Source organism: Anser brachyrhynchus, assembly GCF_964034855.1.
Source record: "Anser brachyrhynchus genome assembly, chromosome: 5".
NCBI classification, from domain to species: Eukaryota; Metazoa; Chordata; class Aves; order Anseriformes; family Anatidae; genus Anser; species Anser brachyrhynchus.
In genome coordinates, this window is record NC_137699.1 from 61,377,895 (window position 1) to 61,395,634 (window position 17,740).

Consider the following 17,740-nt stretch of genomic DNA (forward strand, 5'->3'; position numbering starts at 1 on the left):
ATAAGTTCCCATGTGTCCCTAATCATTTAAGTGCTTTTTTTCTTTCTTTCTTTTTTTTTTTTTCTTGGTAATAAATGGTAGTTCATACATCTTACTCAGCTGGGCTTCCTCTGCACTCCTTTAACTGTAACTTGAAAAAACGCCTAATTGCAGAAAAAGCAATCTGCTTTATTTTTTCTTAAAAGAAAAATCATCAGCATAGTAGGAATTCAGAAACAATACAAAGCTGCAACTCATTATAAGCTTTCAAAGAGACAGAGGGTACCACTGCGCATCTATTGCATAGAGTGGTGTTGGAAGGCAACCACAGTCAGGAGCAATTTCAAGAATAGCTTTGCTTATATTATCATCTAATGATGCTTAAACATGCACAGCATGTCCTTGAAAGACTCAGGATAAAAGGAAGAGAGGAGATGAAAAATTAAGCCAGAACTAAGGCATTTGGAAAGAATTTGAAGCTTAGAGTTGTTTCTGGGCACATTAGCTTAACCTTCAAATGAACCAGTCATTTTTTTTCCTTCTCAGCAAACTAACAATTTTAAGTCCCCAAATCTGACTTTGAAGCTGAGATCAATGCTGGTAATGTTCTCACAACACCAACTCCCACTGGAGGTGAAATAGGGAAGGGGGAGTTTGTGGTTTATTCAGAGACTCCACACACCACGCCATGCAAGTGATTTTTGCATGAACTGTGCTTCCTTAACTAGGACAGAGAATTCTAATTTTGCAGAAGGGGTTAGAGCCTTACCAGCTCCGTCTGACCCAGCACCTCTCAAAGCCAACTAATACACACGGTCTGGCTCTCAGCCATTTCTGTCCCGTGGTCTGTGAAATCCCGGAGAGGTGCAAGCTACATAAAGCAATCTAGAGATCAGAAGTAAAACAAAAATGTCTGTTTTCAGTAGGTGTAAATTTGCCATGCAGGAGTCTGTGCTTCTGTCGGACAAATAAGAAAAACAAATCCATAAACTGAAAAGCACTAAAAGTCATTAATCTTGTTTCATATAACTAGCCTAAAAGGGAACGAAGAAGCTGTGAAATGAGCTATGTCTTGAAGTCCTGAGTTATAGGTATTTGATTTTCACTGATTTGTAACTGCCCTTAGTATTACCTAGCAGCTCAGCAGGAGACAAGAAATCAAGATCAAAAGACTATTTAATACCTTAAGTGCCTTTATTATATCTTCATTCATACACATGAAAATGTTGATCTTCAAAGCACTGTATGAACACTAACCAGCTAATGACTCCCCATGCAAAGGCACAGCGACGGCTATTTTTAATGCATCTCTTATTTGTTTGTGCTCATGAAAGGCTGTTTCATGCTACCAGCTTATTTAGCCAAGCATGGAAGGGAGAAGAATTAATGTAAAGAGGGGAAGAAGCAATGGATGTGAAATGGCTTGACGAGGTTCCCTGTACACCAGTTAATGGAAATGGACAGACAAGGAGCTGGGAAAGTATAAAAGCCAAAAAACAATTGAAGGGATGGAAAAAAAAAAAAAAGAGGGCTGATTACTAGATATAAAAACATCTTGGGAGAAAAAAGGCTGGCTACTAATGGTCTTTTCAGTCTAGCAGAGAACAGCATAACAAGGACCAGTATCAGGAAAAGTCAAGTAATTCAGCGCCCAATTTTTACCAACGAAAGAATTAACCTTTGGAATGAGTCACAAAATCAAATGATGAACTTCTCATCTCTTTTTTTTTCAAATGCAGGAAAAGATTTAGAGGATATCTTATGGATAGACCTTAGTTAGAGCAGGTGTACAACCAGCTTCAGTGGCTTCCTGCTCTTCACGGACAGAGGGCAGATACCCACTCTCCTCCTCTGAACCTTCCTGGAGCACGGCACAGCACAGCTGCTGTTTCTGAGGTGATGTGCTTCCGAGTGACACACAAAAACAGTCACAGGCTTCTCTGGAAGGACACAGACAACACGTGGTGGCGAAAACTTCCCGCCCCTCACAGCCCTTTGAGGTCAAATTTGGCCTCTATCCCTTTCCTGACATCTGCGTGCAGCCCCTGGGGAGGCAGAGCTGACGATACGGTGTTGTGCTAGGAATACGTGCACGATGCTTTGCGCTCCTGCCTGCCGTGTGTAGCTCATGCTGTTGTGTACCACAACAGCCCAGCACCTGATGGAGACCGCCCCATGCTGAACGCCTGTGGGCAGGAGGAAGGGTTGAGACCAGCCTGCGGACAGGGTTCTTCTCCCCGCAGCTGGGGACCCACGGGTTCGTGGTCTGCAGCTACCATTTCAGGTCGTCTTTCTCAAGGACATTAAGGCTGGAGCTACCACTGCATGGGACCACCCTGGAAGATGGAGTAACCCCCTCAACTCTGCACACAGCGGTGTCCCTTGGGTGGCCGTGCTCCCTGAGGTTTGCAGGTGTTTTCTGTTCCAGGTCCTTTCAGGCTCTGCGGTGCAGGCTGTGGTGGCCAGCTCTGCTCTGAGGCACCAAGAGGGACCAGCCTCAAGCTCTCCATCCCAAACCCTGTGGCAAAAGTCGCTCTGCTGGGACCACCGTCCCCAGCTCGGGGAGGATTTGGGGGTCGTGACAGGAACAGGGTGACACCAGGGCGTCACACACCAAACACCAGGGTGTTACACAAAACAGAGCCTGCCCCCCCCCCCCCGCCACACCGTGCCGACCCCCCCCCGCCTCAGCGTGCCACCCCTCACACCCCGTCCCCCCTCAGCTGCATCCCTCGGGGACCCCCGGCACTTTTTTATGCCCGTGCCGTTAAAACCCCCGGCGGAACGGCCTCCCCCGGCCCCCCGGCGGGGCTGGGCGGAACAGGGCGGGCGGGGAGAGGCCGGGCCGGGCGCTGCGGAGCCCGTCCTGCGCCAGGCGGCACCGCCACAAGCTGCGGCGGCCGTGCCCGCGCCGCCTTCCTCCTCCTCTTCCTCCTCCTCTTCTTCCTCCTCCTCCTCGTCTTTCTCTCTCCTCCTCCTCAGCGCCCGGCTCGGCTCGGCTCCTCTCGCCGTCCCGCCCGGCCGCCCCGCCGCGGCTCCCTCCCTCTATGGATGGGAAGGCAGCACCCAACGGCGTGGCCACCATCGAGGACAGGATCTTACGGATCACGGGCTACTATGGATATTACCCGGGCTACTCCAGCCAGAAAAGTAAGGCTGGCCCTCCCCGCCTCTCCCCTGTGCGTGTGTGTGTGCGTGTGCGGGGGGGAGCGGCAGAGCCCCCCGTGTGTCCCCACAAAATGTCCCCCGGAGCGGGGGCGCCTGGCGGCTCCCTCCCTCTCCCTCCCCGCTGGCCCCTGAGGGGAGGCGGCCGAGCCGGGGGCTCTGCGGCCGGCTCCTCCCGGGGCTGGTGGGGAACCAGATACCGGGGTTCGCCCCCTCAGCCCCCCGGGTGGCTCCCCAGGAGCTGGGGGAACCCCTCCGGGGCCGTGTGTGTGTGTCCGGGGGGGGACGACGCGGGGTTTCGCCTCACAACTTCGCTGCCCGCGGCGCCATCCTGCAGCCAGCGCTCGGGAGGGGTGTGGGGTTCTCCTGTTCTCTGTAGTTTCCCTATTTTTTTATTTTTTATTTTTTTTTTATATCCACCCCCCCACACCCAGCAGCCCAGCAAACCCCAGCAGCGGGGTTTGGCTCGCTGAGGGCACAGCAAAGTTTCAGTGCCTGTGGGGTCCCTCCCAAACCCTTTTAGCCTAAAAACTCTCAGAATATTCACCTTCCTCCCCCCAAATCCCCAAACTAATCGGATTTTTCCAGAAAGGTGGGGACTTATTGAGAGATTTGTCTTCATGCCATCTTAATGCGAAACGTTTATGGCTTATGGTTTTGGTGTTTTGTGGGTTTTTGTGTTTTTATTTCTTCCTAAGAGGAGCCGCTGAGATTAAAGCGGCCGGTCCTTGCAGAGATCCACTATTTTTGCTTTTGAAGTTTTTAATTAGGAACAGCGGGGTTCTAGCGGCTGGGAGAGCCTCCGTGGGTTTCTGTGAGGTTGTGGATGTCCCAGGGCTCTGTAGGGCTGTTCAGCGGTGAAAGTTAGGCTAATGAAAGAAATGATTCATTTTTACCACTGAGGAAATGGATGCGTTAGGGTTTTATTGTCTGATAGTTACTTGGCAGTTTGCAAAAGCTGCAAGGTGCCCTAGCTTAAAAAAACTGGAAAACAAAAAGGGAAACGCAGGTAAGGGAGGGAGAGGAAATAAAGGAAAGGTGGGAAAAAAAAAAAGAAAACAACCCAGGTGAGGTAAGCACCGAGGATCAGACTTTCCTCTGCGTATTTAAGCTCCCCTTGGGATCCAGGCGGCGAGCTGCTTTCCAGAACAGTGCGGCGCTCTCCGGCGCGGCTACAAGAAGCCCAAACGCGGTAAATAAACTGCTCAGCTCAGACAGGCGTGTCAGGGGGCTTGGCGTGAAAGAGGGAAGAAAGCCGTGTGTTCAAAAAATAAACTGAAATCCCTTTGTGTGAGGGCCAGGTGAATAAGCAAGCGCTCGAGCCCCGAGGTTTTGCTCAGCTGTTCGGCGCTGCGCCGACAGCACGGCAGGCGGTGGGATCCTTCGGCGAGGTCAGGCGGTCTGGCTGCAGGCAGGGAAGTTGGGAAGCAGCTGAGAGCAATCCGCAGGAATGGATGCAGGGCTGTCCAGTGCCTGTCTGAGGTCTGAGCCAGGTGGGACCGGTGTCCTGCAGCAGCTCCAGGGGAGCTCCCCAGTGGGATTTACCCGTGAAAGATGAGGGAACCGGCTTCGTACTTTGTCATGAGTTTGCTTTGGTGGCAGAATGCAATTTTTCAGTCTGCAGCAGCGCTCCCACCCTCAATCCCAATGCAGACCTGATTTCAGCGTTGGCAGCGTAACTGGCCCTGCACGGGGGCAGCGGGGGGGGACTGCCCAGGCACACACAAGCTTTCTCAGTCCAGGAGCAGGTTCTGCAGATGCTACAAATTGCATCTGCTTGAAATTAGATAAAGCATGCCTGGAGAGGGGAAAGCGTATGAAAGTGCTGACTCTTGAGATTTTATTGTAAATCTTGTAGCCTTTTGTACCACTGTGGAAGAGTGGATGCTGACAGGGGTGCACGTGTGTGTGTGTGTGTTGGGGGGGGGATCAGTGTCTCAAGTCTTGCTGTTTGAAGAAGAAGAAGAAAAAAGGCAAAATTTGTGGTTGTCATCCTTAAAGAGAAAAACTGGAAGTGTGAAATGTCCTACGCTAAATGAAAACTATGTGTTCCTTCTAAACCAAGAACACTTTTTAAAGCAGTCTCATAAGTTTTGGAGCCATCATCATAATTTTTTGGATTTGGATTTTTGCTTGCAGTTGGCAAATGACTAACTTATCCTCGTGTTTTGTTGGGTCTAATGTCTTACTAACTTATTCTCTTGGCTGTGTTTTGTTGGGCCTAAGGTCTTAAGATTTTCACAAAGATGTTCTACTTTATCTGGGCAAAAGCAGGTATCTTTTAGACGTCGAGAGCATCAGGCACCTTGTAGCCTCCTGGCACTGAAGCAGCGAGAGTCACTAGGCACTGTTGTAGGTCCTGGCTTGGAGGTTTTACTCTGATCCTGTGTCTGGGCTGAAGTATCGCCGTCAGGGGGTGTTGCTTCAAAGTCCTGTGGACAGTTCTTCTCTCAGCTGGTTCTGTACAACTACAGCTCTGTCAAAGTGGAAGCGCTCACGTGGGCAGTCTGTACAGCTCATTCTGCACGTACTTGAGAGCTGCTGACCTGCTGCACGCCCAGACCTTTAGCACGTGGAACCAGTCTCTGCCACCGTCACCTTGCTCCTGCCCGCGTCTGAAGGGTGCCTGGGGAAGAGGGCAGCTGAGGATGAGCTGCTGTCCCCAGCATGGCTTTGCTCTGTCTACTTCTCTGCTACCCCTCAGGTCTCATCAGGGAGCGGGCCGGGCACCAGGTGGGGATGTTGTTTGGATGATGATGTCCTGCAGCTGCTCCCCGCCTTCGCTGAGTCTTCTTTTTGTCCCCAGCTTGCTGTGCCCAGCTAGGCACAGGGAGAAAAGGTGAAGGCTGGGGCTGGGCAGCTGCTGTGGGTCCCGGAAAATGTCACGTACACAAAAAAAAAAAGCCCAAGGAACGAATTGTGCTGGTGATTTACATCCCTCGTTTAGTGGATTGGCGTGTATTTCATGGTTCAACAGAACAAGCCTAGGGTTCTGCGTGAAGGCAAAGGACTGTTCACAAATGGTTCAGGAATCCAGTGCCAAAGGTCTGTAGTGTTCAACAGCTGTCTTTACAAAGAACTGGGGTATTTTCTAGAGACTTTTGCTTCTGTATTTGTGCGCGCTAACCTACTTCAGCCTTGGGCTTGTGCATGTGATGATGGTTCTTTTGTTAATTTTGTCAGGCACTTCTGTTATTTTATTTATCCTTAAAAGCTGTTAGAGAAGGAAAACAGCTTCTTTATTTCTCTGTAAGCCATCTCATTAAACAGAAGCATGGATTTTGATCTGGTATTTGCATCCACGTATATTGCAAAAATCCCATACCCTACATAATAAGACACAGGTGTTGGAGCAAGAGGTGATGTTTTGTCTTTTGTTTTCCCCCAACTTGTTCCAGAGATGAAAAGGGCCCTTCCTGATCCCAGTTACCTTCTGTCTTTGGATGCATGGCTAGGTCCCTCAATTCCTACATTTATAATGTACAGAGTGTGTATGAAGTCCCTGGCTCCTGTAGGAAAGAAGAGTTTATGGAATAACTTTGAGGAATTTCTGTGACAGCTTCTCTCTCTTCCAGTGAGTTTCCTCAAAATGACTCCGTATTCCCCAGGGCACCAACGTCAGCTCTGTGCTGGCGTAGAACAGAGGCTCCAGTCTCCCTGTGCCTTCCCCTGAATTAAAGCTGCTCCAGCCAAAGTTTCTCTCCAATCTTCATCAGCTTCACCAAGTCCACCTCCAAGTCGAGCGGTTTCTGCCTGCGTGATGTCTTTTCTGATGTCTTTTCACCATCCACAAAGTTTTATGTCTTATCCTGTCTGTTAGCATTGCAGAGCTGGTTTTTTTTTTTTTTTTTTTGCAACCCAATATCTCTGGCCCAGACGCAGATGGCATAACGGTACTGAAGCTGCAGTGGCTGTGCCTGCTCCCCTAGCTCTTCATGTGAGCCATCACCTCATCTTACTGCGCTTGGAGAGCTTGCCGTAATACACAAAGCGTATTTCCACCCATCTGTCTGTTCTCCTTCGGGTCTGGAGGGTTTGTTTCCCACCCCAGGAGGCCCTCAACACCAGCCTCCAGCAGGCACTTAGGTCGCAACCAGGTTTGTATGTGCCCCACACTGCTCCAAGCCCCCTTCCTTCTCTCCTCCGACCTGCCTCGAACCGGGGGCAAGGTGCTGGCAGCAGGGCTGGGGTCCTGTGCCCATGCGGTGGCGTTCTGGGGGCGATCCCTCTGCTGCAGCAGCACCGTCGCGTGAGCCTGCGGGGCCAGGCGCCCTCCCAGCTCTGTCCTCAGCAGTGCTGGGCACCAGGAAGAAGTGCTGAGCCTGCCCTAGCACAAGCACAGTTGCTGTAGAGAACAGGCTTTGTGTTTTCTTACTCCACTAGAGCAGCTCGAGCGAGGTTTTGCGGTTTAATTTGACGAGTTAAGCCTCAAGTCAGCAATGAACTTAAGCGGCTGCTTAGGTGTGGACTTGTGCTAAGCCACTGGGCTTTGACACAGTGTTTAAAGCGACGTCCGTGCTTAATTGCTTGGCTTAATAACGCTGGGGTTACAGGCATGACGAGCCGGCGTCAGAGGCTCGACAACTCCGCTTTCCTGCTCCCTGAACAGAGCAGAAGGCCGGAGAGGGGAAATCTACTTCCAGAACACGGGAGGGAATTTTCTTCTGGCTGTTGGAGCAGCTGTGCCAGCAGCTCTGCTGCAGTACGAATCACATGGCAAACCGAGATCTTCTCCCTGCTTGCTGAGCACCGTGCCCTCCTGGCGGCTCGTCCCTTCCAGCGAGGGGAACCAAGGGGGAACCAAGGCTCGCTCGTTCCCGGAGGCGCCCTGCTGGTTCTCCAGCAGCCTGCAGAGCCCCCGGCCTCTCCACGCGCAGCACCCGCAACGGGAGAGGCTGGAAAGAAGGAGTCGAGGAAAGGAGCTCCGACGTTTTTGGTGGATGAGGCTGGTTTCTTTGCGCTGTGCTTGGTGGGGAGTCTGGGAGGGAGGCGGTGGGGCCTGAATCAGCCTCTGTGTAAGTTAAAGAAGTCTCTGGGCTATTTCAGCCTGTACCAGTTGCGGCAGCTGCCCCCGTGTTTGCATCTCAAGTTCTTAAAACCCACGCCTAGCTGGAAAAAGCTTTATTTCAGAGCCCTTCCCTTTCATGCTGGGCAGGGATTTCCCATATGAGAGTTATTCCCAGCTCTTCTTTTAGGCAGGGTGTGCTGCAGAAGGGGCTGGATTGCAAACTCTAGATTTAACTCTTTTCTTTTATTTTCTCCCCCCCGCCAGCTCTGGGGGCACAAAGGGGATGTCAGAGGATGGGATGCAGTCCTGGAGGAGTTGCCTCCTCCTTGCAGACTTGTCTGTCCAAGCAAAATATACATATGTATGGCTGTGCATCAGCATCAGTAGCAATAACTTATGAAGTAATTTATTTCAGCAGAAATCACGTTGTAAATACTCCTTTGCCCGCTAACTTTGGCAGGATCAGGTATGTATCCGGTACTGGAGCAGGGCCAGGCTTTGCGTGGATTTTTGTTCGCAAAGGGCTACGTGGCAGCCTTGCGCTAGCGGCTGGAGCGTGGCAACTCCCCTTCCCTCAAGGGACTCGAGGACGAGGGGTCTCCTTAGCTGGAAGGAGAGGAAGCTTTGAACGACGGTGGGCAAGAAGGCTGAATCTGAGCTGGGAAGGACAACGAGGTGAGCAGGGCCACGGGAACACGCGCCTGCAGGAGGGGACAGGCAGAGCTTGGCTCGTTTAGGGGAGCCAAGACGGGAACATGGCTGCTGCTGCAAATACGTCTTGGGAAGATGAACAGGGAAAGGTAGGAGAGAAGAGTTATTGAAGCTGGAATAGCTTGTTGGCACACGTACAAATGGGTCTGGACAGCCCACGGATAAATTAAGGCTGGAAATTAGCAGAAGGCTGGGATTAATGGCCAAAAAGTCTCTCCCAGTCTTCTGTACCTAAATAAGAATTATTTCCCGAGCTTTAAAGATTTCTCATAAATAAGTTTGCCAGGGCTTTGAGAAAAAAATACTCGTATTTGGCAGGGGAAGTTGAGACAGAAAAGTGGGGGAGAGGGATGTTAATTTGCTGGAGATTGCACAGAACAAGACAACGTTTGATGGAGCGATCTCTTCCTCCACTGGTGACTGCACAGCACCTCTTGTGCTGAGCCTGGCCTGGTGCTGAGGCTGGGTAGGGGTGATTTCAGTACCTGGGCGCATTTCTGTGTGCTCTCTGTCAGCTTTTTTGTCCCTCTGTCTTCCCAGGCTCACCAAGCTTGGCCACTTAGGCAGACAAGCACAGCTCTGGTCTTGGTTAAATGTTGTACAAATAACATTACAAATAGTTCCGAGCGAGCTTTTGTCTTTCTCCTGCTTAAACACCTTTGTTATTAGGTGTTTTAGGGCGTTTGCAATCATTTCTTCTGCACGTTTGGAAACTGATGGGCTTTTGTTCAACTCCCTGCGTGGTCATTCACCCATGAAAGTGAATTCGTGGCTGCTGGTAGTTGAACAACGGGTGGCAGGCGTTTTTTCACACAGACCTGCTGCTGGGTGATCGCAGTAATGAATAATGAGAATGCCTGCCAAAAAATCACCGCATCTTTGTGGCAAACGTGCAGATAGAGCGTGGGGGGCAAGAAGTGAAGTGTTTAACTGGCTGGTTGAGTTATTCGCCAACGGTAAGGGGGCCAGCTCTGCTTTGTGAGAGTCAGCTGTTGTTTTTTTCTTGCGGTGAGGTGCAGAGGGGCTCCCTGGTGGCCAACGTTTTGGGCCGGCCACAGCACGAAGATGAGATCTGCAGCGCTGTGCCTAGCTGACAGCCAGGGTATTGCTTGAACGGCGATGGCAGAGCCGTACGTGTGAGCGTCCTAGGAGCTTTGAGTGACAACGGTGAATTTATTCAGAGGCATGCAACGTGTGTTCAAGGCACCGGCTCTCAGTACACCTGCCCTGCAAGGAAGACCTTTCTGTTATTGCTTTAAAAAACATAGATTCTTCCTAGACTTCACCTGCAAATACTGCTGATAAAACAGACGTGCCCTTTCCTGCTTTGGGTTGGGCTGGCCTGGGTGAGGTGTAGCAGGGCGAGGCAGTGAGAGGTGTCCCTGCTGCCCTTCTGTGGAGGCAAGGGGAGCTGCTTTGCTCCTCTTCTGGCTCCCTTGGGAGCTAAGGTGAAGGAGCAGGGTTCATTTTTAGGGTGGAAGGTGTTGTTTCCTGCTGCTTCTGGTGGTCCCAAAGCTCTGCTGTCTCACAGGTGCCCAGCCTGTTTTGTCCGGTGCAAAAAGAGCTCCCAAGCCTGTTTTGAGTCTCCTTCGGTTTCCAGTTTCCCTTTTTGGACAGGGAGAGGAGCAGCAAGCACCGTCACCGCAGTTCATGGGTAAATGTGACTCCAAGCCCCTCCTGGACCAGCTGTCAGCCCGGCAGTGCTCTCTCCATCCAGAACGAGAAGGAAACTGTAGCACGAGGCCAACCTGACGACAGCTCCACGTTTTCTTCTGTTCTTTCCTGTTTCAAGCACTCAGTGCTTGCGTTACGACTAAATTCACGACTGGGCAGTGGCCGTTCATAGCACCGAGGCAGCATTGCTTGAGCAATTGCCTGCTGAAACAAGATACAGCGCGGCTACCTCTCATCCTGCAGAGACAAAGTCTTCCAGGGGATGTTTTTGATAAGGGCTAGCACACACCTTCATTGTTAATGGCTTAGTCGGAGGTGCTGTGCACCTCGCTGAGAAACAGCTCCCTACTGGGGGCTGATTTTTTTGTGTGATTGACAGGGACACGACTCTGCAGGCCTGGTACAGCTGATGGGCTCCACGCACCTGGATGGCTGAGGACAGTTCTGAAATCACGTGCTGCCGTGCCTGGGTAAGATAAGCAAAAACCAGGGCTGGAACACGTGTTCTCTGTCGGAGAGCTCGGAGACTGAGAAGTGATCGCGGTGCCTCGCACAGTGATTTATGTTCAACATCTTGAAATAACAACTGCACTAGAAGATGCTGTTTTACGACCATTTTATACGTCTAAAACCTAGGAGTTTTTATTTTTATTTTTTTTTCTTAGACCAGGCTTGCCACGTGGAATTTGCAGCCCGGGAGCTGTGTGGGTGCAGGTTGGGGTTTTTCTTTGCGGCGCCAGAAATAACCTGTTGTGCGGTGCATTACAGGGGCCGCAGTTCGTGTGCAAGTGGGATGCTTCCCAGCGCCCTGCCAGAGGAAATTCGTCACTGCTGACAGCATGGATGGTAGGAAGGCGAACTCTTCATGGTGTTTCCATACCGTGGCTTGCGCTTGAAACTACCTGAGGAGGATTGGTTCTGCGTATGAGGAAACACTCAGTCAGTTCTCAGTGAGGCTGATAACATGGAGAGTAGGTGGGAAACCACTGAGCTTAGTGTGTACCAGGAAGGTGGAAGAGAAGAACACATCTGGTGAAGTTTCCTGGTTTTCTGTCATTTCTTACTTCTTTCCCTGTGCAGGATGTGATGGAAGAAGAAAAAAGTGGGGAATTAGATAGGAAGAAAACCTTAAACATTTTGAGAATATTTCTGAGAAAGCAGTTGAGACTGGAGGAGTGTATGGAGTGTCACTGAAGGAGCGCTGTTTTTCACGTGCGTTGAAGAAGCTTCGGAAGAAGGAGCAAAAGACATTTTTCAGGTGGAAAAAGTAGCTGAGCTGTCGGTGGCGTGCCGAGCTGCGTGTCCCGTAGAGGTGATCCAGTACAAGGGCTGCCTGCTGCCACCTCTCCTGAGGGACCCTTGGGCATGGGTTTACCTGGAGCTGTGTACCACGAAGCTTTACGCTTGCAGGGAACATAGGACTGACTTCAGAGCGCAGTGAGCTGCCCAGCTGCCACTGGCCTGGTGCCTTTACAGAGGTGAGGGTCCCCGCTGAGTGCTGTCAGCTCTCAGGTGCAGGCAGAACCAACACAGAGACTGCTCGCTTGGGTTTTCCCGTGCAGCCTGTTTGTTTCCACACATTCAGTGCTGGAAAGGAGGTTAATTTGATGAAATCAGGACAGCTTCATTTCTAGGTAGGGTCTGCGCCGCGCCTTTGTGCACATCTGCTTTGAAGTGAGTTCAGAGCAACTGTTCTGAGTATCCCTGTGAAGACAGGCGTCCTCAGCCACGGGCCTGGAGAAGTCTGCTAGAGGAAAAGGTGTCTGCGCGTGGGCCAGAGGACTCGCTTAGCCCTGCGTGTTCTCAGCAGTGGCTGATCTGAGGGCCACGGTTTCCAAGGCAGGCACCTGGAAATACCACTGCTGGGAGCGTGTGCTTTAACTGCAGTGCCCTCCGGTTTCGCAGGTGTAGCTTTTAGAGTCACTTCCTTGCAAACGCGCCCCTCGATTATTGTTGTCGTAAAATATTTATAGAGTGTAGTGAAGTTTCACTGCGCTTTGTGGAAATGAGATGTCCCTTGTAGCTTACTGGCTTAAGGATGCAAACAGAATGGGAAGCACAGGCCGCAGATTTATCCTGAGTAGAGGAATGGAGAGTAGAAGAAATCCATCAGTGCAGGTGGTGCCTTTGGTCTCTTGCTTGAGCTGGGGTCTCAGATTTGCCATACAAATAATAGTAAGGGGCAGGTGAAGTTGTCTGGGTTCAGATTTACTTTAATGCCAGAGCTGCTCCCAGATGGGGGATGTTGATGACTGAGGATGCTCTTGGTTTAGTTGTAGACAAAAGTTGTGTTTTTTTTTTTAAAGTGTTTTCAGGTGAGTGCAGCTCTGGAGAACAGCATCAAGGTCCCAGTCGTTTCCTCTGCTTCTTTTTTTCCCGGGGTGAAGCGGTCCTAATGCTGTCACCTGGCAAGATCACATTAAAGCAGGAAAATCCTCCGGTGGCTTAAGACTGCCCTTTGTGTCTTCCCGCGGATGGTGCGAGGCTGAGTGAGCCAACTCATTCCGTTTTGTTCCCATCCCCCTCTGCGGGAGGTGGACGGGCACTGCAGTTCAGAGCAGGCTGGGGTTGTCCGAATAACCAAACACCCTTTATGCACGTGAGGAGAAGATTCACCGCAGCCCTTCATCTGCAGGTTACGGTCACCATCTCCTGCTGCATTCAGGTATTTGGAAGCAGGTCTTTCTGGAAGCCAGCTGCACCCGTGCAGTGCGGGTTGACCTGAGTATGCAGATGCCAGTCTGCTGCTGCATTCACGCTTTCTCTTTGTGTTTCAGTGGCTTAAGCCCTTCTCCTCGGTCCTGCCATTCCCTTTTCATCCTGTCAGCCTCCCGTCTCTCCCTGTGCCCGGCAGCAGGCTGGGCTGGTCGAAGGGAAGACCTAAAAGGAAATATATTCGGTGCCTTTGATGTGCGCAGCCTTTTTTATAGGCTGTGAACAAAAAATTGTCTGTGTGTTCCCAAACTGAAGGGTATGTGATTACTGCTCCCAGCCTCCCCCTGAGAGCAGGCTTTGACATCATTCATACTCTATAATTTATGGTATTTTCGTAGCAGGCTGGTAAGGTCTGGAAGAGAGCAAAAGGGATGATTTTAAAGCAGAGAGAATAGCCCTGTGCCGTGTGGTCGTTCCGTGAGAGAGCAGGTCCCTGCTCTTCGGAGTTGCTGCCGGGTCTCTTTTGATCACAGAAGCACTTTTTAGAAATGCTGTTGTTTTGCCTGATGTAAGCACTCGCTCCTTGTCAAACACATCCGCGTGTGCCCTGTTAGGACTTTGCACCTCGTTCCTGGGGTGTTTTAAAAGCAGATTACGGAACGTCTTGTAACTCTTCATCTGTGGAGTTCTTTAACCTGGTTTCTTGAGGAAGCAAGGCTTACGTGAGCATGATGCCTCTGTCCCTGCCGCCTCTCTCGATAACTTTTAAATCTATTGAGCAAATTTTAGGAAACTTAACAGGAGCTGGAGAGCATGAAAGGCAAAGGTGCCCTGATGGACCTTGTGAAAATGGGAGGCCTCGTGGTTCTCCCGCAGTAGGAGAGCTGTAGAATTAGCTCCCTCCTGAAGAAGAGGTGTACTGCTTAAAATCTTGTGGGGCTTACCGGAGGTGCATCTGGTTCACGTTCAGCTTCAGGCAGAGGTCAGCAGGAGATGCGCAGAGAAGCATATGATGCAGTTTCCTGGCACGTTTCCATCCTTCATTGATCTGTGCCTTGGGAATTTTTTGGTGCATGTGTTTTAGTAGCCTCTGATGGGTATTTCTTCCACGAATTCGTCTAATTGCTTTTTAGACACCAAAGAATCCAGGTGGAAGACACAAAGCTGTAGGGAAGCAACTTCGTCCGTTTTGCTGTTGGTCTCTGTTGCTGCTCGTTCTTTGGATGAGGTTCTTCAGCTGGTGGATGAGGGTAGCTCCAGTGAAGTCCTGGAGCCAGGCCTTCCCCTTCCCCTAAATATTTGTGAAGACAGATGGAAAGAAAAACAAAGCATGGGGCTGTTGGGGGTGATAAGCATCCTGTGAAGCTAACACATCATGTACTCTAATTCCACCCAGCACACAGATAAGGTACTGACCTGGCAGGAGAGACCTGCTGTCTCCTGTTTGCCTGCTTCTCCGGGCTGTACAGGGATGCCAGGGGTCTCATAGGATAGACCTCCTTTTCTTTGGGACTTTGAGATGATGCAGTAAAAACAACAAAATGTTTCAGTGGGAGAGTTTCATTTTTTTCTTCTGAAATTCAGTGAATAAAAGCCTGATTTCCAGAGCCACGCTATTGGTAAAGACCCGTAGAGCACCCCAGATGACGATTGTGAACCCTTTGCAGTTTTAAAAAATGGAGAGAATGTAGTTATTTTATTAAGGCTACAGAAAATGTTATAAAATATTCATAATGATCATCTCTTCTTATTTGAAATAATAAATCCAAGGTTAATTTCGTACTTGCAGAAAACCGGTGGCTGACTATTAGCCCTCTATTTCTCTCCTGCTGTAATGTAGAAATAATGCTTAATATTTTATCTACTTTGCAGGGCTGTTATTAGGCTCACAAATATGTCATGGTGCCTTGGGAACGAAAAGCAGGCTTCCCCCCTCTCCTGCAGGTTAGGGAAGAAGAGGGCTCCGCAGTCATTTTCCAACACTTGGGCTCCTTAAGTGCAAAGAAAACATTTCTGCACAAAAGGAGTCACTGAAAGCATTAAGTCTCTCTGTGCTTGGAGCAAATCTGGTACTGCTTGTAACTCTTAGCTTTAAAGAAGTGATGAAGAACTGCCACTAGTCCTGTTTATTTAAAGGCTAAGTTCCTAGAAATTTTTTTTGTCACCCGTGCCGTGCATGGAGTTGCCAGTTACGCCGTTTCTGACCTCTGCTGAAAATTAGAGTTTGACATCATGGTGACTGCACTGAACAAGGAAAAATGCCTCAGGTGTTTATAAATAGGATTTAAATCAACTTTCCTTTGGTTGCATTTTATTATTCTGCTGTATGTTTATTTCCCAAAGAACTGAACGCTGGTTTTAATGTTGCTGTGTAGCGACGATATGAAGCCTTTTGAGTTGCTGCTGCACAAAGTATTGTAAAGTCTGACATCCCTTTGAAGAGCTGCTCTTAGCTAATGCTGCTATTTTTATTTTTGAGTTGTTCTCTGCGAGAATATTTTTTTTTTGTCCTCACATGCCCCAAATTTTCGAACCACTTTCAGATCAGCTTACAACAAATCGATTGAGCTCTTGCTCCTTATGTTTTTTTTCCCACTCTTATTAACTTTTACTGGACTCTGCCTTCGAAAATCTGGTTGAAGGATGACTTTTTTTTTTTTTCCTTCCCCTTGAACTCTCATCGTAGTCTTTAGAGAAATATCTGCCAGAAGCACTGACCTACAAAATCTATTAGGCTCTCCCCACTGGTGTGAAGCTCATTTATGTGATGCTGCTGGATTAGATGACTCTGCTCTGCTTCGGAGGTGAAATACGGAGGTCTTGCTTTCATAAGCATAAGCGCAAAGAGGCGGCCGATAATGAGGTGATGTTTGCAAATCAGCGGCAGGTGGCTTATGGAGTTATCTCCTGTTTTTACATCACAGGTTTGGAGAGATTCCTTGAGGGCAGGGACCGTTGGAGCAGGTTTACCATCCGGGTGCCGTCAGCTGGGTTCTCTGGGCTGGCTCTTGACCTCCGGGAGCACGTAGAAAACTCCAGGCTGAGAGCCCTGATGGGAGGGCACTGAGGAAAAGAGATGCTGGAAGTCACTGCTGACGCAAACATAGTCACCCCGTTCCTGTGCTGCTAAAGCTCTCCCTGCATAACAAGGGCAAGGGAGGGCTGCGTGTGCCGAGGGAGAGGGCTGGGCTGGAGCTTGCTCTATCAGCTCTATCAGGTAGTGATCCTGTGCGGGTGGGTACTAGAAAGTCACTATTAACAGCTGGGCAGCAAATTAGAGCCGACTCTCTCTGCTTTGGCAGAGGCTGCAGGGAAGTCTGGGTGGCCTGAGATGCGCAGTAGTCTCAAGGCATGTCTGAATCGCTTTGCTGCTGTTATTTTCCTGCGCCAAGATCAGAACCAGGTACTGGAGCAGTTTGTAGGGGAAGTCCTAGGGGTCTGGTGATTGATGCAGAAGGGCGGCGCTGGCAGTGAATGAGTTTGCTTTGTTGGCAGAGCCACAGGCTGTAAAGGGGCTGGCTTCTTGCCCTGGATGTTTAGTCTTTGGGTAGAGGAGAATTCGCTCTGCTTGTGCTCTAAGCCGTGTGGATGGAAGGCAACTCCCAGTTAGGAAACAGTGCCGCGGCAGCTCTGCACTGTGCAAGCTCTAATAAGCCCTGCGGCTTCCCAGTTTCAAACATCAACTGGGTTTGTGTTGTATGTGGTGGGCTCTGAATGGGGCTGCAGCTTGCTGATGTCTGCCTACAGACGGCTGGGGGGAAATACCTGGAATTTCAGTAACGCTCTGAGAGAATAGGTTAAGGAGCTGGTGTGTGAGCATTTACCAACTTCGTCATCAAACGTTGCGAGCAAGTGTTGTCACTAGAAGAAGGGAAAAGTTGTAAGTTAACTGAGATTGTTCGTAGCTTGTTGGTTGTGGCGTGGCAGAGAGGGATGCTAAGAAGAGGGAAGTCGTTTGCAGGGCATGCCCCGGGGGAAATATTTCTTCCCTCTGTTTCTAAACAGACTAAGGATTTAATGTAAGGGCAATCACGATGATCAGGCTTATTATAAAGTCAGACGCATAAGCAGGTGACTGGATGCACACCAGCAGGTGACTTCATAGGTTTTATTTGGTGATCTGATTTTAATTGTTAAGGAGATAATTAGTAACTTATTCACACTCTGTTTTTCTTAAGCATGCCCTTAATGTGACGTGTGGCTCGCTATCAAATGCTTTAACTCCTTGTCCTCTGCAAGATCTTCTGGTGGGGGAGATGCAAAGGCATCTGTATCTTCCATCAGAGCATAAAAGCACAAGGAGCAGGGGAAGTTAAATGTTGTGTGTTGTGTGGATCAGGCGAGAAGGGAACCAGCCCAAAAATTTGAACCAGCCGTTGCCTAGAATGGATGCATGAGATGAGCAGAGAAGGTTTGGGGTTTCCTTCCTCAACTACTCCTGGGGATTTTGGCCCTGGAGACAGTTCACTCAGACCTTCGTGCCCTGGTGGATGGATGAAGTGAAAAGCACCGCAGTGCTTACCATCTTCACTACGTGAGTTTATGAAG

General features: G+C 49.9%; 1 protein-coding gene across 8 annotated transcripts in view; it reads left to right on the top strand.

Annotated features, from left to right (window-relative positions):
* The first annotated feature begins 2,703 nt into the window (after positions 1 to 2,703).
* The window catches only part of SLC35F4 (solute carrier family 35 member F4), a 108,738-nt gene continuing 93,701 nt past the window's right edge, over positions 2,704 to 17,740 (top strand). For 2 of the 8 annotated variants that reach the window (XM_080593493.1, XM_080593499.1), the window contains exon 1: positions 2,704 to 3,129. In XM_080593493.1, the coding sequence (XP_080449619.1) occupies positions 2,735 to 3,129 (395 nt within the window). In that variant the 5' untranslated portion in view covers positions 2,704 to 2,734. Of the gene's footprint in view, positions 3,130 to 7,712; positions 13,203 to 14,325; positions 16,596 to 17,740 lie in introns of those variants that run through there. The other 6 variants (XM_080593500.1, XM_080593506.1, XM_080593504.1 and 3 more) reach the window with 4 other exon arrangements.